Below are 19,116 nucleotides of genomic sequence, written 5' to 3'. Positions count from 1 at the left end.
TCCCATGATGCAGTACTTCCCTGCTTTTTCTGGTCCCAGAGTTCATTGCGGTTCTCTGTTCTCCATTCTGTATGCAAACTGAGTTGTCTTCCTGTCCCATCTTTCATGCAGATGAGGCTAGGAGAGTTGCCTCTGCTCTCCATTCTGTATGCTAATGGAGATGTCTTAATCTTGTCACCCTTGTCAGGAGGGGTCTAGGTGTGTCTCCCAAAGCCTTCACTGCTCTCCGCAAGTCTATTCCTCTGATGGGTTTTGGTTTAAGCAGAGGTTGGGGGGTGGGAGGTGTCTCTCATGAGTCAGGCTGGATACTGCACTCTGGTTCAGCAAGAACACAGAGGTGTCTGGTATCAGTGCATGCGTGCGTGCATGTGTCTGTGTGTATAGTGTGACAAAGTTACTCCTCTACTTTGGTGAGTCCTGCACTTATTGGCAGATTTGCTCACTCAGTGATCCTCCCTACAGTCTGGATCAACTCCTCCTCTGTCTGATCAGGAGTTGGGAGGTTTGGAGGGAACCCGGGCCTGCCCTCTACTCCGGGTTCCAGCCCAGGGCCCTGTGGATTGCAGCTGTCTATAGTGCCTCTTCTAACAGCTGCATGACAGCTACAACTCCCTGGGCTACTTCCCCATGGCCTCCTCCAAACACCTTCTTTCTCCTCACTACAGGACCTTCCTCCTGATGTCTGATAACACTTATACTCCGTAGTCCTCCAGCAGCACAGCCTCTCACTCTCAGTTCCTTGTGCCTCTTGCTCCCAGCTCCTCACAAGCACTTCCTCTCCTCTAGTTCCCCCCCATCTGACTGGAGTGAGCTCCTTTTTAAACCCAGGTGCTCTGATTAGCCTGCCTTGATTGGCTGCCAGTGATCTAATCAGCCTGTCTGCCTTAATTGGTTCTAGTAAGTTCTTGATTACTCTAGTGCAACCACTGCTCTGGTCTCTTAGGGAACAGAAAACTTCTCACCCAGTGACCAGTATATTTGCCCTCTACCAGACTCTCGTACCCCACTGGTTTGGGTCTGTCACAACAGTTTCTTGTCTGGTGAAAAAAATTTCCCTGGAACCTAACCCCACCCATTTATATTAATTCTTCTGGGGAAATTGGATTTGCTTAACAACGTTTCACTTAAAGTCATATTTTTCTGCTACATAACTACAATATTAAGCGAGGAATTATTGTACTGCAATGTTGTGTGGTAACGAAACATGTGTGCTGACAGAGGAGCAGCAGCTGTCTGGAGATGGCGATGGAAAGAAGAATGCTGGGAATGCTGAAGGACCGATCGATCAAGGTGAACTTCTAGGAATAAAAGAGTCTCAAAAATGTGTTTTGGAAATTTAATGAAATGGTGATATACAGAAGGAATACTGCTAATGTAATGTGTGGTTTGGTACTGAACAGCATTTCTATTAATTTTTACTTCAAACAAGTTTCTACAGAATTATTTACAGAACATTGTACAACAATCACCTATATTAATAACATGTTGAGAAATAAAAATGGATCTGTCCATTCATAGCTTGACTGACATAGTTATCAGTAAATGTTTAACAACAAGACATGTGAAAATGATTTAGTGTTCAAAATATTATACAAATTATTTTGAGAAAAGTAGTGAGCATATAGTTTTCATACATAGTCCTGAAAACTATTCATCATCCAAAGGTTCTTTTGATCTGAAGTGATATAACTGCAGGCTAGTAATATAAGGGCCCTACCATCAATCAGACCCTAACCCCTCTCCTTGACCCCTTAACCTGTCCCTTGACCGCTTAAACACCGCCCACCTGTCACCAGAAGTCCCGCCCCAGAGGATATCACTTCTGGGGTCAAGGCAGCCACATGACCAGAAGCAAGTCTGCCATGTGACCCCTCTAAGAATTCCTTCCACTGCCCTCTACCCATCAAGATGGGGTTTCCCCATTAGCACCGCCCTGAGAAGAGATTTGTCCAATCAGGGTGAGTTACGGGGTGGGGTGAGCTGTCCGGAAGTGGATCTTGTGACCCCTCTAAGAACTCCTCCCACCATCCTTTACCAATCAGGAAGGGTTTCAGCTGCTGAGGACCACCCTGAGAGGAGAATTGACCAATCAAGGCAAGTTCCAGAGTGGAGTGACCCATCTGGAAGTGGGTTCTGTGACCCCTCTAAGAACTCCACCTACTTCCTTCTACCAATCAGGATGGGGTTTGCCCCAATAGGACTGCCCTGAGAGGAGATTTGACCAATCAGAGTGAGTTCTGGGGCAGGGTGACCTGTTCGGAAGTGAGTCGTGTGACCGCTCTAAGAACTCCTCCCAATGCCCTCTGCCAATCAGAAAGCAGCACCATTACCCTAGAAGTCGCAGCTCTGGGCAGAGGAGGCCAGCTCTGACCAAAGACACGTGTTTTAGAAATTGTGGAAAGGCTGCTGAGAGGAAACATGGACTCCTGTACCATCCCAGTGAGAACATTGGACTTTGTTCTAGCTCTGAACACCTTTGGACTTGTGTGGAGAAAGTGCTACATCAGTGACAGTTTCGAGGAGGACCCTGTGAATCAACGTTGATGGATACGTTGGAATCCGACTCCGAAACCCTTGTTAGGCATCCCGATTAGTGTGAAGGCCTCTCATCGTCCACCCCCCTCGAGGTGGAAGGCGATCATGGTGTGACAATTAGCAGTGATCCCCTAACAGTTAGTAGCCTTATAATAGCTGGCAACCATTAGAAGAAATTGGATATCTCATGGACACAGTAACTCCACCAGAGAGGTCTTTTGGGGCCATCTGCCTGTCTCAAGTCAGGATAAAGGAGGAGGGTTGGGCGTGGGGCTAGCAACTCCACCCTGTAAAAATCAACCTGCTACGGAAACGCCAACAATAGAGACAACAGAGACTTTTAGCCTGGAAAAAGAAGGGTCTTCAATTCAAAGATGCATGACGCTTGGTGGTAAAAGCCGTGAGGAAGCAACTTAGCCCATTACCCTTCTTGCAACCAGGAGGATTACCATAGGCACATGCAACGTGCGGACTATGTACGAGTCAGAAAAGACAGCGCAGGTTGCAGCAGAGATGAGGAGCAACAACCTGACCCTATTAGGCATTAGCAAGACAAGATGGACGCAAGTGGGACAGAGACGACTGTTGACAGGAGAGCTGTTGCTGTATTCAGGACATGAAGAGAGTGACGCACCGCACACACAGGGAGTAGGCTTCATGTTGTCCAAGCAGGCACAGAGAACACTGATTGGTTGGGAGGCACATGGTCCCAGGATCATCACAGCATCCTTCAGAACTAAAATGAAGAGGATTAAGATGAATGTTGTTCAGTGCTATGCTCCAACTAATGACAGCGAAGAGGAGGACAAAGATTATTTTTACAACAGACTCCAGAAAATATTAGAGATTCTCCCAGACAAAGACGTCATCATCATCCTTATGGGAGACTTTAATGCCCAAAATGGACCTGATAACACAGGATACGAACAAGTCATGGGGACCCACACTCTGGAAGAGATGAGTGAGAATGGAGAGAGATTTGTGTGCACTTAACAACCTGGTCATAGGAGGTAGCATCTTTTCTCACAAGCGGATCCACAAGAGTACCTGGGTATCACCAGCAGGCACTGCAGAAAATCAGATCGATCATGTCTGCATTAGCAAGAAGTTTAGAAGATCCTTGCAGGACATTAGAGTTAGAAGAGGAGCAGACGCGGCGTCCGACCATCACTTAGTGGTGGCCAGATTGAAGCTGAAGCTGAAGCTGAGAAAGAACTGGATAGACATGTCAGACAGAAGAGAGAAGTACAACGTCAGCCTTCTGAAGGACCATAAGACCAAGGAAGATTTTGGACTGAGGCTGAAGAATAAGTTTTCAGTATTACAGGATCGGTCTGAGGAAGAGGAAGACAGTGTACTAAACAGATGGCAGAAAGTGAGAGAGACACTTAGGTCAGTATGCCAGGAAGTGCTTGGAATTAAGAAACACCAGCAGAAAGAGTGGATCACAGCAGAGACCATGATCAACATAGAAGACAGAAAGAAGAATGAGGCAGCAGTCAACATCAGCAGGACTAGAGCAGCAAAGGCCAAAGCTCAAAAAGAGTATGCTGAAGCCCACAGAGCAGTGAAGAGGAATATCAGGAAGGACAAGAGAGAGTATGTGGATGAACTGGCAGCAGAAGCGGAGCAGGCAGCATACAGCGGTAATATGAAACAGCTGTATGATACTACCAAGCGACTGTCTGGAAAGTGATCCATGGAGGGCAGCTTACTAACAGCTTCCAGGTGCAAACTGGAGTCAGGCAAGGAGGCTTGTTGTCACCATTGCTCTTTCTCCTCATCATCGATTGGATTATGAAGACATCCACCTACGAGCGTAGGAACGGAATCCAGTGGACGTTGTGGACCCAGCTTGATGACCTGGACTTTGCTGACGACCTTGCACTCCTTTCGCACAGTAAACAGCAGATGCAAGAGAAGATCAACGTAGTGGCAGACACCTCATCACAGGTTGGCCTCAACATTCACAAGGACAAGACCAAGATCCTTGGGATTAACTCCACCAGCAATGACCCAGTCACACTGAATGGAAGCCCCCTGGAAGAAGCGCAGTCCTTCACCTACCTAGGTAGCATCGTCGACCAGTAGGGTGGCACAGACGCAGACATCAAAGTAAGGATTGGTAAGGCAAGAGCAGCCTTCTTACAGCTCAAGAACATCTGGAGCTCTAGAGAGCTATCTTTGGCAATAAAAATCCGACTGTTCAACTCCAATGTAAAATCAGTCCTACTGTATGGAGCTGAAACCTAGAGGACAACCAAAACAATCATCAGGAAGATCCAGACCTTCATAAATAGCTGCCTCAGAAGGATTCTCCAGATCCGCTGGCCAGATACCACCAGTAACATCTACCTCTTGGAGAGACCTGTCAACTCCCAGCAGAGGAAGAAATCAGAAGGAGAACGTGGGGTTGGATAGGACATACACTAAGCAAGCAGCCAACTAACATCACCAGACGGGCACTGCGGTGGAACCCCCAAGGCAAGCGGAAAAGAGGCCGTCCTAAACTAAACTAAACATGCCCAATTATTTCAACCTTTTCACATAGGTCATGTTTTCTAAACACCTGGCGATGTGACCTTCAGGCTGATAGCAAAAAAATGGGCTATCCCTGGAACCAGTTAGAACTCTGGAGTTCTGTTGTTGGCGGCTCATACCCTGATTGTGGTGATGGGTATGAGTGAGTGAGTGATGGACACAGTAGCCTGAACTTTTGAACTGTCTTTCCTTATCAGTCTTGAGGCAGTTGGAGCTGGTCCTAAGCTGGTTTTTGCTGCGCAGATTGCAGAAGTGCAGGATTTGCTAACCGCCAATCAAATGCTAACATGACCGAAGCCTGTGTGTGAGTGTGTATAAAAGATTCTTGGTTTTTGTATGGAGTAGAGTTTTTTGTACCTAGGTACAGTACTCTCCTTTCTTCTGCAGAATAAAGCAACCTTTCCTTATCCCTGTCTGGCTGTCATTGGCTCTCAGCTAGGCGGACCCAACATTTTGGTAACAATGGCTTGGGAGAGTCTCCGGCAGACAAGGTGAATGGAAAAGACGTCGCTCAGTTAAATGAATGATTAAGAAGCGACGGTCGAGAATGGGGTGTAATGGGGCTAGGAACCAGGGATTGCATAAATTAACAACAAGCAGTAGGGTGCTTACACTGTTTCTTTACTGAAAATCTCTCAACAGCTCAAAGGTGCCTTTCTAGAGGCCTTTGAGAACTTATACAGCGGTAGCCCTGTGAGAGTAAATATATCGTGCATCAGCTGTTTTTGCTCGTGTCTGAGACACAGATCTCAAGAGGAAAATCTGGAAAAGGACAAAATGGAAGATTGAACTGTAGTAAGATGAGGCCTGAGGCCTGATCTGAAGTAAGGGTCAGGATGTTGCTAAGCAAAGTTAGGCTGTGAGCCAGAGGCAGGCCCTGCTTACAGAAATTGGCAAAAAGAGGCCTGCTAGAACAGGAATGTGTGCCAAGACGGCACCAGAACAGCTGGGTACGAACAAATGGCACACAGATAACAAGGAACAGGCAGACCCAGCCTAATGACAGTGTAAAAGGACAATATGATGAATAGACAATATGAAAGGACAATACAATGGACAGAGAGTATGATGGACAGATTTATTCGAAATGACCTGTGCCAGGAGAAAGGCAGAAATGCGTAAAGGGGCTGCACCTCAATGCATCAGGAGTGTTGAGAAATCTGTTCTGCACCTGTGTATAAGAATACGTAGCGGAGAGCATATCTTTGTTCGGCCTAGGGTGCAGTGGAAAGCCCCACCACTGACTGAGCTGTGTCCATTGTCAGGGAGCACCACACCAGTAATTACTGACAACAGGAACCAGCTCAGACTCCCTTATGGTAGGGGTCATGGCGTCCATTTTTACAGGCGGCTGTAAAGGGTTGTGTTAAAGCAGGCGATTAATAAAACATTTAAATGTGTCAGTACGAATGTGTCCCCCCCTCCATACTTGTATTAGTAAAACATGGTACATGACATGCAGGGCCGGCTCTAGCCATTTCGCCACCCCAAGCACGGTACAGCGCGGGGGGCGCTCTGCCGCTCGTCGGTCCCACGGCTCCAGTGGACCTCCCGCAGGCGTGCCTGCGGATGCTTCACCGAAGCTGCGGGACCAGCGGACCTTCCACAGGCACACCTGAGGGAGGTTCACCAGAGCCGCTTGCCGCCCTCCCAGCAACCAGCAAAGCGCCCCCCGTGGCATGCCGCCCCAAGCACACGCTTGGCGCGCTGTGGCCTGGAGCCAGCCCTAATGACATGTCTCCACAGATGGCTCTGTTAAATAACTACATTACATTCCCCCGGAAGTTAGGAGCTTTGGTGGGGTGACTCCTACCATAAGGAAGTCTGAGCCTGTTCATTCTTCCATTTTGTCCTTTTCCAGATTTTCCTCTTGAGATCTGTGTCTCAGACATGAGCAAAAACAGCTGATGCATCATAGACTTACTCCCACAGGGTTACCGACGTGTAAGTTCTCAAAGGCCTCGAGAAAGGCATCTGTGACTGGTTGGATCACAGAAACCCCCTGGGAGCTGCCACCTGATGAGCCCAGACTACTTCTACCCCTGCTTTCCCTGCCAGCTCAGGACCCCAGCAACCTGTCTGGCTGAGCCAGACACTCCCGTCTGCTCCAACACAGACCCAGGGTCTGAATTACTTGCCCCAAAGATGCAGGTTTACCGAAACAGGCTAACAGAAGTGTTCCTGTCTTTAACAACCAGATGCCCAACTCCCAATGGGGTCTAAACTCAAATAAATCCCTTTTACCCAGTATAAAGCTTCAAATGTGCAAATCTATATCTAATCAAACTGAATACAGATAAGATCCTCACCAGTTCCAGATTGCTCCTTTTACAGACCAATCTCCTATTAGCCTGGGTCCAGCAATCACTCACACCCCTTGCAGTCGCTGTCCTTTGTTCCCATTTCTTTCAGGTATCCTGAGGTGGGGGTGGGGAGGCTCTCTCTTTAGCCAGCTGAAGACAAAATGGAGGGCTCTCCCAAGGGTTTAAATAGACTTTTTCTTGTAGGTGGAGATCCACTCCTCACTCTTATGCAAAGTCCAGCTTCAAGGTGGAGAGTTGGAGTCACCTGGGCAAGTCACATGTCCATGCATGACTCACAGTTTTTAAAGGGAGCATCCACTGTTTACATGCTACCTTGAACTTCCTCAAGTAGACTTCTTATGTGGATTGGAGCAGTCCAAGATTCATTGTCCTTTAAGTGTTTCTTGATTAGGTACTTAATTTCAAGATTCCTTTCCCCAGGAACTGACCAAATGCTCTACTACGGTTATTTAGAAATCAAGCCAGTACACAGCCAACATTCATAACTTTGAATACAAAAATGATGCATGCATATGAATAGGATTGATACATTCAGTAGATGATAACCTTTATGGAGATATGTTACATGGCATGTGTAGCATAAAACACATTCTAAGCATATTTCCATAAAGCCTGAAGGGAGGTACCGTCACACCCTCCCCCTGAGCTTACTCTCAGAGACTTGGACACTGTCCATGGCGGAGGCAGTACATGGAAAATCCCTGTTTGTCTTTGGTCACACTTCTTTCAAGTACCTTTAAACTATATGATGTCATTCCTAAAGGTCCTAGCCAGTTTTGGGGTTCCTGGTCCCCAGATGCCGGAAAACAGGTTGGGCTGTAGTATTGTTAACAGAATACAAACAGCAATATCTTTTACGGTGGAGGTGTTTTGGCATTTAGCTACCAATGCCATGAGGCGGTGTGCCTCAGTTTCCCCTTCTACACAGCAGCATGGGCCTGTTATGCTTTTGCTGCTGTGCCATGCTTCCAGACTGTTTACAGGAATAGGCTGAAAAGTAACATGCCTGTGGGGCTCTTCTGTCACCCTCCCTAGCATGTACAACAGTTTCTTCCACAAAGCCGGGATGTCCCACATCTTTAAAGGCTTTAACACTAGTACAAATTCCTTTGTTTTATCCCATAGGTGAATTAGCAAAAGACACAAGGTTAATAGCAAATCTACGGTGCACGGGCTTCGTTCACTCAGTTTGACTCATTTAGTGTCTATTGCATTTTCCCAGTCTTTGTACCCTCTGGTAGGCACTCTGCCTCTTTGGAGAAGGCTTTTAATTCAGGCATGTTACTGAGGCTTTGGCAAGGAGAGGGTGTACTGCAATCATGCCTGCCTCGGCCCCTCCCTCTGGAATTTCTCTGGGCTGGACCTCACTCCATTGGGAAGTACCACCCATGCAGAGATTCCCCCCCCCCCCACTCCTCTTGGAAAGAGAGTTTTATCTCTTACAGGTGTAAGAAAAACAACATCTTTCAAAGGGTTACTCTGGACCCCTTTGGGCACCCCACTTTCTATTCCCAATAGGTCAGCTGGATGGACTCCCCCTTTCAGGAGATCTGACCCCCAGGTTTCCCTTAAAACTGATCAACAGAAGAAGGGGCTGGCATTTGAAATGCAAACTTTTCACCCTCCTTCTGGGAAAGTCCCTTCCCACAAAAGGTGGGCGGACTCTCTGCCCCCCCCTTCCATCTTGACTTCAATCTCTGGACTCCCCTCTGAGTCAGACACTCCTGTGTCCCCCGAAAGGGAAGGTGATCCTTGGTCCAACTGTGAGATCACAGCTACCAGCTATGGCAGACTCTTCACTGGCCAGCAAAATTCCCCCCTTTTCACTCAGGTTGGGTTTGCTTCCAGCTACTGAGATCTTGGGGTCTGTTTCCACCACAGAGGTCACCAGGACCCCAACTTCCACCTTTGGGACACCTCTCTATGCACCCCATCCCTGCTGACCTGCAACTTCCTGGCAGTCAGCAGCTGTGGTGGCCCTCGTTACAAGGTGGCACATCCTCCTTGCCCAGGGAGATGATTACGGGACAGGAGCTGGCTTCGTCCAGCCCCTCCCTCTGGAACTTTCCTTCAGCCCCAGGACTACAGGAACTAGCCACAACCATCCCTGCCCCTAAAGCTGCATTCTTTACTGCCGCAGAGCAATCTAAGAGACACCATCCTATTCCCCCAGCAGTCCATGTGACTTCACCCCGCACCGACCTCTCCCCCCCGGAGCTTTTACCTCAGGATTCCTTCTCACTGCTAACCAGCCCTGGGACACATTCTGCCACACTAAAGAAATCGTTTCCCAGTAGAAACGTTGCAAAATTGTGTGCCACCGTTGCAACAGTCAGTTCGGCCTGCAAATCCTTAGTTTGCATGTGTACTTTCGCTAAAGGTGCAAAGACTTTGTAACCCGCTAACAACTCTAATTCTGCCATTTTACCTGGCAACAAATCTTTCTTCTGGATAAGGTCCCTCCTGACCACAGAAATCTCAGCACCTGTGTCCCTGAATCCAAAAAGCACTGCACCATTCATTTTAAGAGCATGCATATGCTCATTGCTTGGTTGTGTGAAGCAAGCTTCACAAATCCTGTGTGGAAAGAGGCCACAGCCTGGCTCTGAGAAGCCGCAGCTTCATGTGTTACTTGTTGCTTGTTTCTACTCAGAAAGGGACACTTAGTCCTCAGGTGCTCAGCTGACTTACAATCATAGCACCTCTTGGGCTCCTCTGCTTGCATAGGAAATTTGGGACGAGTACCAAGGGAATGGGGAGGTGACTGCCCAGCCTCCTTTTTCCCCAGGGGTAAAACGGTGATTCTGCCTGTACCCCTCTCCCAGTGGTTTATGTTTGATTGCAGCTTGTGCTTGCTCATAAGAGTCTGCACACCCAGATAATTCAGCCCCTGCATTTACCTTTTTGTATAACAAATACTGTTTTACATCATCACTGCACATATTCAGGAAGTGTTTCTGTGTAACCAGATCACACATCCCTTCAAAGCTTGTAATGCCTTTTCCCTGCACCCACTTGTCTACCAAATTTCTCATTTCATTGCCATAAGCCACATTACTCAATCCACATCCCCTATTAAGACTTCTGAATTTAACCCTGTAGGTTTCAGGTATAATCTGAAACTCTTTCAAAACCAGATCCTCAAATTTACCATAGTTTGAAGCATCATCAATAGGCATCTTACTGAATATGTCCAGAGCTCTACCAGTCCATTTTGCTATCAATGTGGTCATCTTTTGATCTTCAGGGATGGTATGCAGGGTGCCCAGTCTCTTGAAGGTGAGGAAATATTCGGCAATATCGCTGAATTCCTCATACTAGACACAGTTGCTCCCATTTAGGGCTTTTTGGGGAAGTGGAGCCAGCAGGTGTAGAGTTTTGTCTCTTCAACTCCGATACAGCCAGTTCATGCTTCTGGGCCTTCATAGCTCTCTTGTGGGCAGCCTCTTCCCTGGCTTTTTCTGCCTCCACCCTTGCTGTCTCTGCCTCCATAGCTCTCTCGTGGGCACCCTCCACCCTCTCCATTACTCTTTTATGTTCATTTTCTTTCTCTTTTGCTTTCAGTCTAGCCAGCTCTAGTTTGTTAGCTGCTTCACTGGTACTCATTTTCTTGCTTTCTTCTTCTGGGCCACACCCCTTCTGCAGTTCACTGAAACTGGGATGCACTTAGCTCAGGGGATTCTTAGTTAACAGAGACTTTCACAGTTCCCAGTGTTCAGCCTTTCTGGGCAATTTGCACCCTGTGCAGTTTTAGCACCTTCAGATCTTCTTTCTTATTTATTTTGCTTCCTTTTCTGTCCCTACTTCCCTTATCCAAAATAAGCAAACAGAAAATAACAAACCAGTAACCACTTGGTCTGTTCTCCAGCCACCACACTCAAAACTCACTTAACATCACTACCTGGACCTCAAAGCAATCAGAGGTGCATAAATCCTGCCAACTACGCCACTGTGACAGGTTGGATCACAGAAACCAACTGGGAGCTGCCACCTGATGTGCCCAGATTACTTCTACCCCTGCTTTCCCTGTCAGCTCAGGACCCCAGCACCCTGTTTTGCTGAGCCAGACACTCCCATCTGCTCCAGCACAGACCCAGGGTCTGAATTACTTGCCCCAAGGTGCAGGTTTACCTGAAAGCAACTAACAGAAGTGTTCCTGTCTTTAACACTCAGATGCCCAACTCCCAATGGGGTCTAAACCCAGATAAATCCCTTTTACTCTGTATGAAGCTCATACAGGGTAAACTCATAAATTGTTCGCCCTCTATAAGACTGAGAGAGAGATAGGCACAGTTGTTTGCTCCCCCAGGTATTAATACATACTCTGACTTAATTAATAAGTAAAAAGTGATTTTATGAAAGCCAGAAAGTAGGATTTAAGTGGATCCAAGCAGTAAAAGACAAAACAAAGAAAGTAGCCATGCAAAATAAAACAAAATATGCAAATCTATATCTAATCAAACTGAATACAGATAAGATCCTCACCAATTCCAGAATGCTCCCTTTTATAGATTAATCTCCTTTTAGCCTGGGTCCAGCAATCACTCACACCCCTTGCAGTCATTGTCCTTTGTTCCCATTTCTTTCATATATCTCGGGGAGAGGGAGGGAGGCCTCTCTCTTTAGACAGCTGAAGACAAAATGAAGGGTTCTCCCAGGGGTTTAAATAGACTTTTTCTTGTGGGTGGCAACGCCTCTCCTCACTCCTGTGTAAAGTCCAGCTCCAAGATGCAGTTTTGAAGTCACTTGAGCAAGTCACATGTCCATGCATGACTCACAGTTTTTACAGGGAGCATCCTTTGTTTACATGCTATCTTGAACTTCCTCAAATAGACTTCTTATGTGGATTGGAGCATTCCAAGATCCATTGTCCTTTAAGTGTTTCTTGATTAGGAACTTAATTTCAACATTCCTTTCCCTAGGAACTGACCAAATGCTCTATTAAGGTTATTTAGAAATCAAGCCAGTACACAGCCAACATTCATAACTTTGAATTAAAAAATGATACATGCATACGAATAGGATTAATGCATTCAGTAGATCATAACCTTTATGGAAATATGTTACATGGCATGTGTAGCATAAAACACATTCTAAATGTAAGCAGAGTCAGGATAAGCTCTACCCTGACATCTGGTGGAAAGAATGTCAGAGAGTGTATTTGCATAGGCATGCCTACCCTATTTCAGACTGCTGAGCGGTGGGACTGCTTGGTGACAAATGATTCACCCTCAGTTGGGTGGTACTTGCTAGACAAGGGACATGGGTTCCAAACCCAGTGAATTGAGAGTGGTTGGGGATGGGTATCTGTGCCTGGTGGTGCAGTCTCCTTGTGGAGCCAGAAGCACTAGTTACACCCCCCCTCCTCTCTCCACTGTGGAATGTCAGAATTGATTTTTTTTTATTCCCTGAAGAATCTAAATACAGGTTACTGAGCTGAACTCAACTCACTTTGGGCTAACGGTGGACTAGTCCTGAGGCTCCCCCACTAAGACCTGAGATCACTAAGAGTTGAAATCACTAAAGAGCTGAAATAACTGAGCTGAGAGCACTGAGTACTGTGCTAACTAGTGGGGGAGCCTGACGATATACTGTGGAACAGAGCAGCTGGTGGAGTGGAGCGGATCACAGGACAGCTGGTGGCAGCAGAGCGGCTGGCAGAGCGGAGTAGCTGTGGGATGGGTGGAGCGGCCCACAGAGAGAGCAGAGCAGAGCCGAGCAGTTTGCAGAGCAGCTCATGGAGCAGAGCAGCTGGTGGAGCAGAGCAGTTCCTGAGGACGACTGGAGGAGCAGAGTGGAGCAGCTGGTAAAGCAGAGCAGTTCGTGGAGAAGGCAGAAGCAGAACCCACGGAGAGGCAGGGCAGTTGGCCCCGGACCACGTAAGGTGCTCCTTTCTATCCAGGCTGGGGGGAGGGACCTCTACAGATAAACTCTCGAACTCTGGGGTGGCATTGACTAGAGACTTTTGGGTTGTTGGACTTTGGGGTGATTGGACTTAAAACCCTAAGGGGAAAAAGGACAATGCCAAACGTACTTGGAGGTGGGTTTTTGTTTATGGTTTGTGTTATAACCCAGTTTGTGGTGTTTCTCCAATGGGATGCCGCATTGATTCCTCCCTTTATTAAAAAGATTTTGCTACACTCAGACTCCGTGCTTGTGAGAGGGGAAGTATTGCCTCCTAGAGGCGCCCAGGGGAGTGTGGTATGTGAGTGTCCCAGGTCACTGGGTGGGGGCTCGAGCCGGTTATGCATTGTGTTACTGAAACAGAACCCCTGGATACTGAACCCGGCCCTTGTTGCTGCCAACTCAGAGGGGCAGAAGGGTTACATAAGCATTATTTGAGTTATGTGAGTTACTGTCACAGCATCGTCAAGCTGTTGAGAGATTTTCAGAAAACAAACAGTGTAAGAAGCCCATTGCTTGTTTTTAATTTATGCAATCCCTGGTTTTTAGCCCCATTACACCCTCTCCTCGACCATTGCTTTTTAATCATTCATTTACCTGAGTGACATCTTTTCCGCTCACTGTGTCTGCCTGTGACTCCCCTAAGCCATGATCACTTTCCACCTCTAGGGAGATGAATGAGAGGCCGTCACACTCATCGTGGTGCCTAGCAAGGGTTTCGGGGTCGGATTCCAATGTATCCAGCAACAGTTGAGTCAAAGGGTCCTCCTTGGAACTGTCACTGAGGTAGCGCTTTCTCCACACAAGTCTAAAGGTGCTCGGGGTTAAAACAAAGTCCAAAGTTCTCGTGGGAGTGGTAAAGGAGTACACGTTTCCTGTCAGTAGCCTTTCCACAATTTCTAAAACATGTGTCCTTGGTCAGAGATGGCCTCCTCTGCCTGGAGCTGGGACTTCTGGGGTAATAGTGCTGCTCTCTGATTGGCAGAGGGTGTTTGGAGGAGTTCTTAGAATGGTCACATGACCCACTTCCGAACAGGTCACCCCACCCTAGAACTCACTCTGATTGGTCAAATCTCCTCTCAGGGCAGTCTATCGGGGTGAACCCCATCCTGATTGGGAGAGGGAAGTAGGTGGAGTTCTTAGAGGGGTCACATGACCCACTTTCAGATGGGTCACTCTGCCCTAGAACTTGCCCTGATTGGTCAAATCTCCTCTCGGGGAGGTCCCCAGCGGCTGCAACCCTTCCTGATTGGTAGAGGAAGGTCACATGACACACCTTGCTTCCGGTCATGTGGCCATCTTGACCCCGAAAGTAATATCCCCTGGAGAGAGACTTCTGGTGACAGGTGAGCAGGGTTTAAGGGGTCAAGGGGCAGAGTTTAAGGCATCAAGGGGTGGGGTTAGGGTTTGATTCATGGTAGGGCCTGAAGGGTATGGTTGTGTTTATTTTAAGTAAAATCTGGTTTACAGGGTGCTTATGCATAGGGAAGCGTGCTGTGGCTCACCGGCCTAGCAACATGCTGGAGAAGGCCATGGGGAGCGGTGTGAGCTCGGCATGTGGACTGGAGCACTATGAGCATGTGATAAACAAACCCATATATGGGTTTGTTTAACTCTGATTGGTTAAAGGTTCATGTTATGTAAGTTGTTATATAACTTGTTATATAAGCACCATGTGCTATAAAGTAGCGAGGGGAGGGGCTCCTTGCTGGAGGGACTCTGCCTGATTCTTTGTACCAGGGGTCTCTCTGTGCACATGTTGAATAAAGCCTTATTGAATTGAATCGCATTGGATCGAAGTCCCATGATTTCTACCCAGCATCAGACTCACTGGGAACCACCAAAACCCAACAGTGTCTTGGCGCAGCGAGTAGGGTTTGAAATATCCTTCAGGATCACGACCTACAATCAAATTAGAGGGTGAGATTGTTCATTTTTTATTTGGTTGTGTGTCTCTGACCTGACTGGTGACTCTCATACCTTTTGTAGTAAGCAAGTCTAGGTGCTGGGGAATTCAGGGGGTTTGTTGCAGTCTTAAGGCATTGTACTTAGTGTGAGGGCTGGCCAAGCTGTAAGTTCCTCTGACTAAGTGCTGTTGAAATGGGAAATCATAGAGGCTGTAAGGACCAACAGTTAGTGTAGGGGCAGGTATAGCCATAAGTACCTCTAGCTGCTGTGTTGGCAGGCCCAGATCTCCTAATTGGCCATTGTAATTGTGCAGATCAAATAAACTGGAGAAAGGATTAAACTGCTGATTGAGCATTTCAGTCTGGTGTGTTTTATTGGAATAAATTGTTGTTAGTCTGTAAACAGAATTGTAGATATAATGATCCACAATATGAAGAGTATATGGTTAGTGCTTTTATAACTATTGTAGTTGTAAGTTTATTAGCTTTCTTGTGGAGATATTTTGGTTGTATGGTTAAAATAAAGGATGACCACCCCCCATTACAGGCGGGCAACATTGATTTTGTGCATAAACCACAATATTTATCTGAGGAAGATTATGTCCTCAGTGTAGATGTAAGGTTGCTGGCTATGAAATCTGTCCTGTCTCAGTATGACAAGGCATTGAAACAAGGATATCCAACACATGATGATTATCCAACTAAACATCCCTATTATATTGCTTGTTGGTGTACAAGGTTAAAAAACAGCAAAGAGAAGGATGAAATGGCTGGTCTGTGTTTAATTGTTGATTATGAACAGCTGGTTAGAAAGAGTAATATGATAAAAGGAAGGGTAGAAGAGTTAGAAGCAGAGGTAGAAAAACTGCAAGGAGAAACAAAAAAAGTATAAAGAAGCAGACTTGCAGGGAAAGAGATCTTGTCCCTCAGCACCTTTGGACCCTACATATGGAACATGGGGCTATCAGTCTAGTTTCATGGCTCCAGTGAGAGTGCATACTGTCCCTAATCCTAATCAAGGGGAAGGGAACCCTGCTATTGTTAGTCGTCTAGAGCATACTCCTATAAGCCCATCTGATTTGCGGAGCATGTTAAAAGAATTGCCATCTTTGCAGCTTAATAACCCAAACCTACCCTTCTGGGGGAAGGTACAGGAGTGGATGGTAGTGGGAGGCTTATATGCTTTTGATGATCACATAGTGTTTTCAGCCTTGGACATTAGCAGTGGTTTTTGGTCTGTTCCTGTGCACCCTGACAGTCAATTTTGGTTTGCATTCACTGTTAAAAGGAAGCAATATACCTTTACTCGCCTAAACCAGGGTTTTCATAACTCACCTAATTTGTTTCATAGAGTGTTAGCTGATGTGCTGGCAAAGCTGCCAGACATGACTTTTTGTGTTGTACAGTATGTTGATGATCTTGTCTCCTCACCAGATGGCCAAACGCACATGAAAGACTTAGAAGTGATCCTGCAGCACTTGGCAGACAGTGGGGTAAAATGTAATGCTAAAAAGGCTCAGATCGCAAAGGAGGAAGTATCATACCTGGGGTATCTAAGATCCAAGGGGTACAAGTGTTTAACTGTTGACCTCATTGAGGCTATTAATGCATGCCCACAACCAATTACGGTCAGGGGAGTTAGGAAAGAGTTGGGGCTATTCAATTTCTGCCAAACTCAAATCCCAAGTTATTCAAGGATTGTCCAGCCCCTTAATAATCTCCTAAAGGGTGCTGGTGGACCACATAATGCAATTAAGTGGATATTTGAATGTGAACAGGCATTTACCACATTGAAACAGAGGCTAAGTACTGCCCCAGGGTTGGGACTTCCTAATCCGTTAATGCCTTTTACATTGTACACGCATGTCAGTGAGGGACATATGGCAGCAGTGTTAACACAAAAACATGGGGATAAACAGCACCCAGTAGCATACTACTCTTCTAAACTAGATGCTGTCGCTCAAGCAATGCCACTGAGCCTCCAGGCAGTGGAAGGAGCTTCTATGGCCCTAAATCAGGCCTTACCACTTATTGGTGCACAGGATGTAAATATTGTTGTGCCTCACGCTGTCCTTGCTATTTTATCAGGAAAGAAATCTTCGGCAGTCCATGTGGCAAGATGGACTCGATGGGAAATAAGCTTGCTAATGCCTTCAGTACATCTGCAACGAGCATCATCGCTAAACCCTGCCACCCTCATTTCTAGCCCAGATGAGGGACACCTGCATCATGGTTGCCTTAAGGTAGAGCCCATGGATCTTCCATTGGTAAAAGAAACTAAAATACCTGATGCTCCTTGCCTATACGTGGATGGTTCTTCCTTCTATGTCAACGGCAAGCGACACACAGGATGGGCTGTTTGTACTCAAGATGGGCAGCTGGTGGCGCATGGCAGTTTACCTGCCCAAGTAGCAGAACTACAAGCATTAATTGCAGCATGTGAAGCTGCGGAAGGTCATGCTATAAACATATATACTGATTCTAGATACGCGTTTGGGGTTGTACATGATTACGTTAACTTGTGGGTAAATCGAGGATTCCTGACAAGTACAGGATCCCCAATACAAAATGGAGGGATAGTGCAGAAACTTCATGCAACCATGCAGAAACCTACTGAAGTAGCAGTAATAAAAGTAAAGGCCCATACAAAAGGGACAGATCCTCATAGCAAGGGGAACCGAAGGGCAGATGAACTAGCTAAACAAGCAGCAGTGGAAAGTAAAGAGACCCAATTAATAGCTGCAACACAGCCTCTCATAAAAACCCCAAACTTTTTTGAATTACAGGACATTCATCACGCTGCACCGAGGGCAGAGAAGTGGTTATGGATGGATAATGGGGGCAAACTGTGTGATGATAACACTTGGAGAGGTCCAGGGAACACATTAGTGTTACCAAATGTGCTAATGGGAACTATGATACAAGTGTATCACATGTTGGGACATGATGGAGCACGGAGGGTGATTCACAGTATGTCAAACACCTGGTGGCACCCTAAGCTTAATGCAAACGTGCATGATTATGTGAGAAGGTGTGTAACGTGTGCTCAATGTAATTCTGCTCCCACAGTGAAAGTGAGAATGCGACATCAGCCAAGACCAACACAGCCCTTCGAGCAGTTACCAATAGATTTCATTGGTCCCCTGCCAAGGTGCAGAGGGAAAGAATATGTTCTGGTGATCATGGATCACTTTACTAAATGGGTAGAAGCTTTCCCAGTGGCCAAGGCCACTGCAGCTGATGTAGCTAAAGTATTAATGTAATTACCTGGGGAGGAGTCATTGGATCAGTTGTAAATGCCATCACTCAAATCTAATACTAGGGACTGGGTTAAAATTTGTTAGTAGCAGGAATGACAGTTTACTGTGGTAAAAGTGGGGTTCACATCTAATCAAGTTAGATACTACCTTAACTCAGCAACAGTTGGTCAGGTCCTCACTGCTGTACTCAGCCATCTATTGAGAACTTCTAAAATGTATGAGCAAGCATTGGTCTAGGCATGTGGAAAAATTGTGTTATCTTCCTGGCATGGTAACATCCTGGTGTTCAACATGAAAGTTGCAGCCCTGCTAGGAGACTCACTCGTGCCACAAGTGCCATGTTGGGTGACAGCTGTGGTTCTTGAGAACTGAACGTCTTCACCTTGAATGGTGGCAGGGGAGTGGTCCCTATCGATAACAGGGGTATGTTGAGATGGTCATTGCATCCTTGAAGGGATGTTAATTCCTGAACTGGAGGCTCAGCCAGGGCACCCACTTCCTTTCGCATGTCACAGACACCTGTGTAACATAAGGGCCGGAGATAACTACATGGCTTTCCCACGGGACCAGTGTTCCATCCTAGGAGGATGGGTTTTGTGTATGGGAAACCTGAAGTCAGGACAAGCCTTATCTCAAATGTTGGGA

General features: G+C 46.7%; 1 protein-coding gene across 1 annotated transcript; it reads left to right on the top strand.

The window, feature by feature from the left end:
• Positions 1 to 15,081: 15,081 nt before the first annotated feature.
• Positions 15,082 to 19,025, top strand: LOC115649033. Its single transcript, XM_030557534.1, has 2 exons — positions 15,082 to 15,224; positions 17,300 to 19,025. The coding sequence occupies exon 2, from the start codon at positions 17,359 to 17,361 to the stop codon at positions 18,472 to 18,474; it is 1,116 nt and encodes a 371-aa protein (XP_030413394.1). The 5' UTR covers positions 15,082 to 15,224; positions 17,300 to 17,358; the 3' UTR covers positions 18,475 to 19,025.
• The last annotated feature ends 91 nt before the right edge of the window (positions 19,026 to 19,116 follow it).

This window comes from Gopherus evgoodei, chromosome 3 (assembly GCF_007399415.2).
Source record: "Gopherus evgoodei ecotype Sinaloan lineage chromosome 3, rGopEvg1_v1.p, whole genome shotgun sequence".
In the NCBI taxonomy this organism is placed as follows: Eukaryota; Metazoa; Chordata; order Testudines; family Testudinidae; genus Gopherus; species Gopherus evgoodei.
The sequence above is the reverse complement of the archived record's forward strand: the minus strand, read 5'-3'. Positions and strand labels throughout refer to the sequence as shown.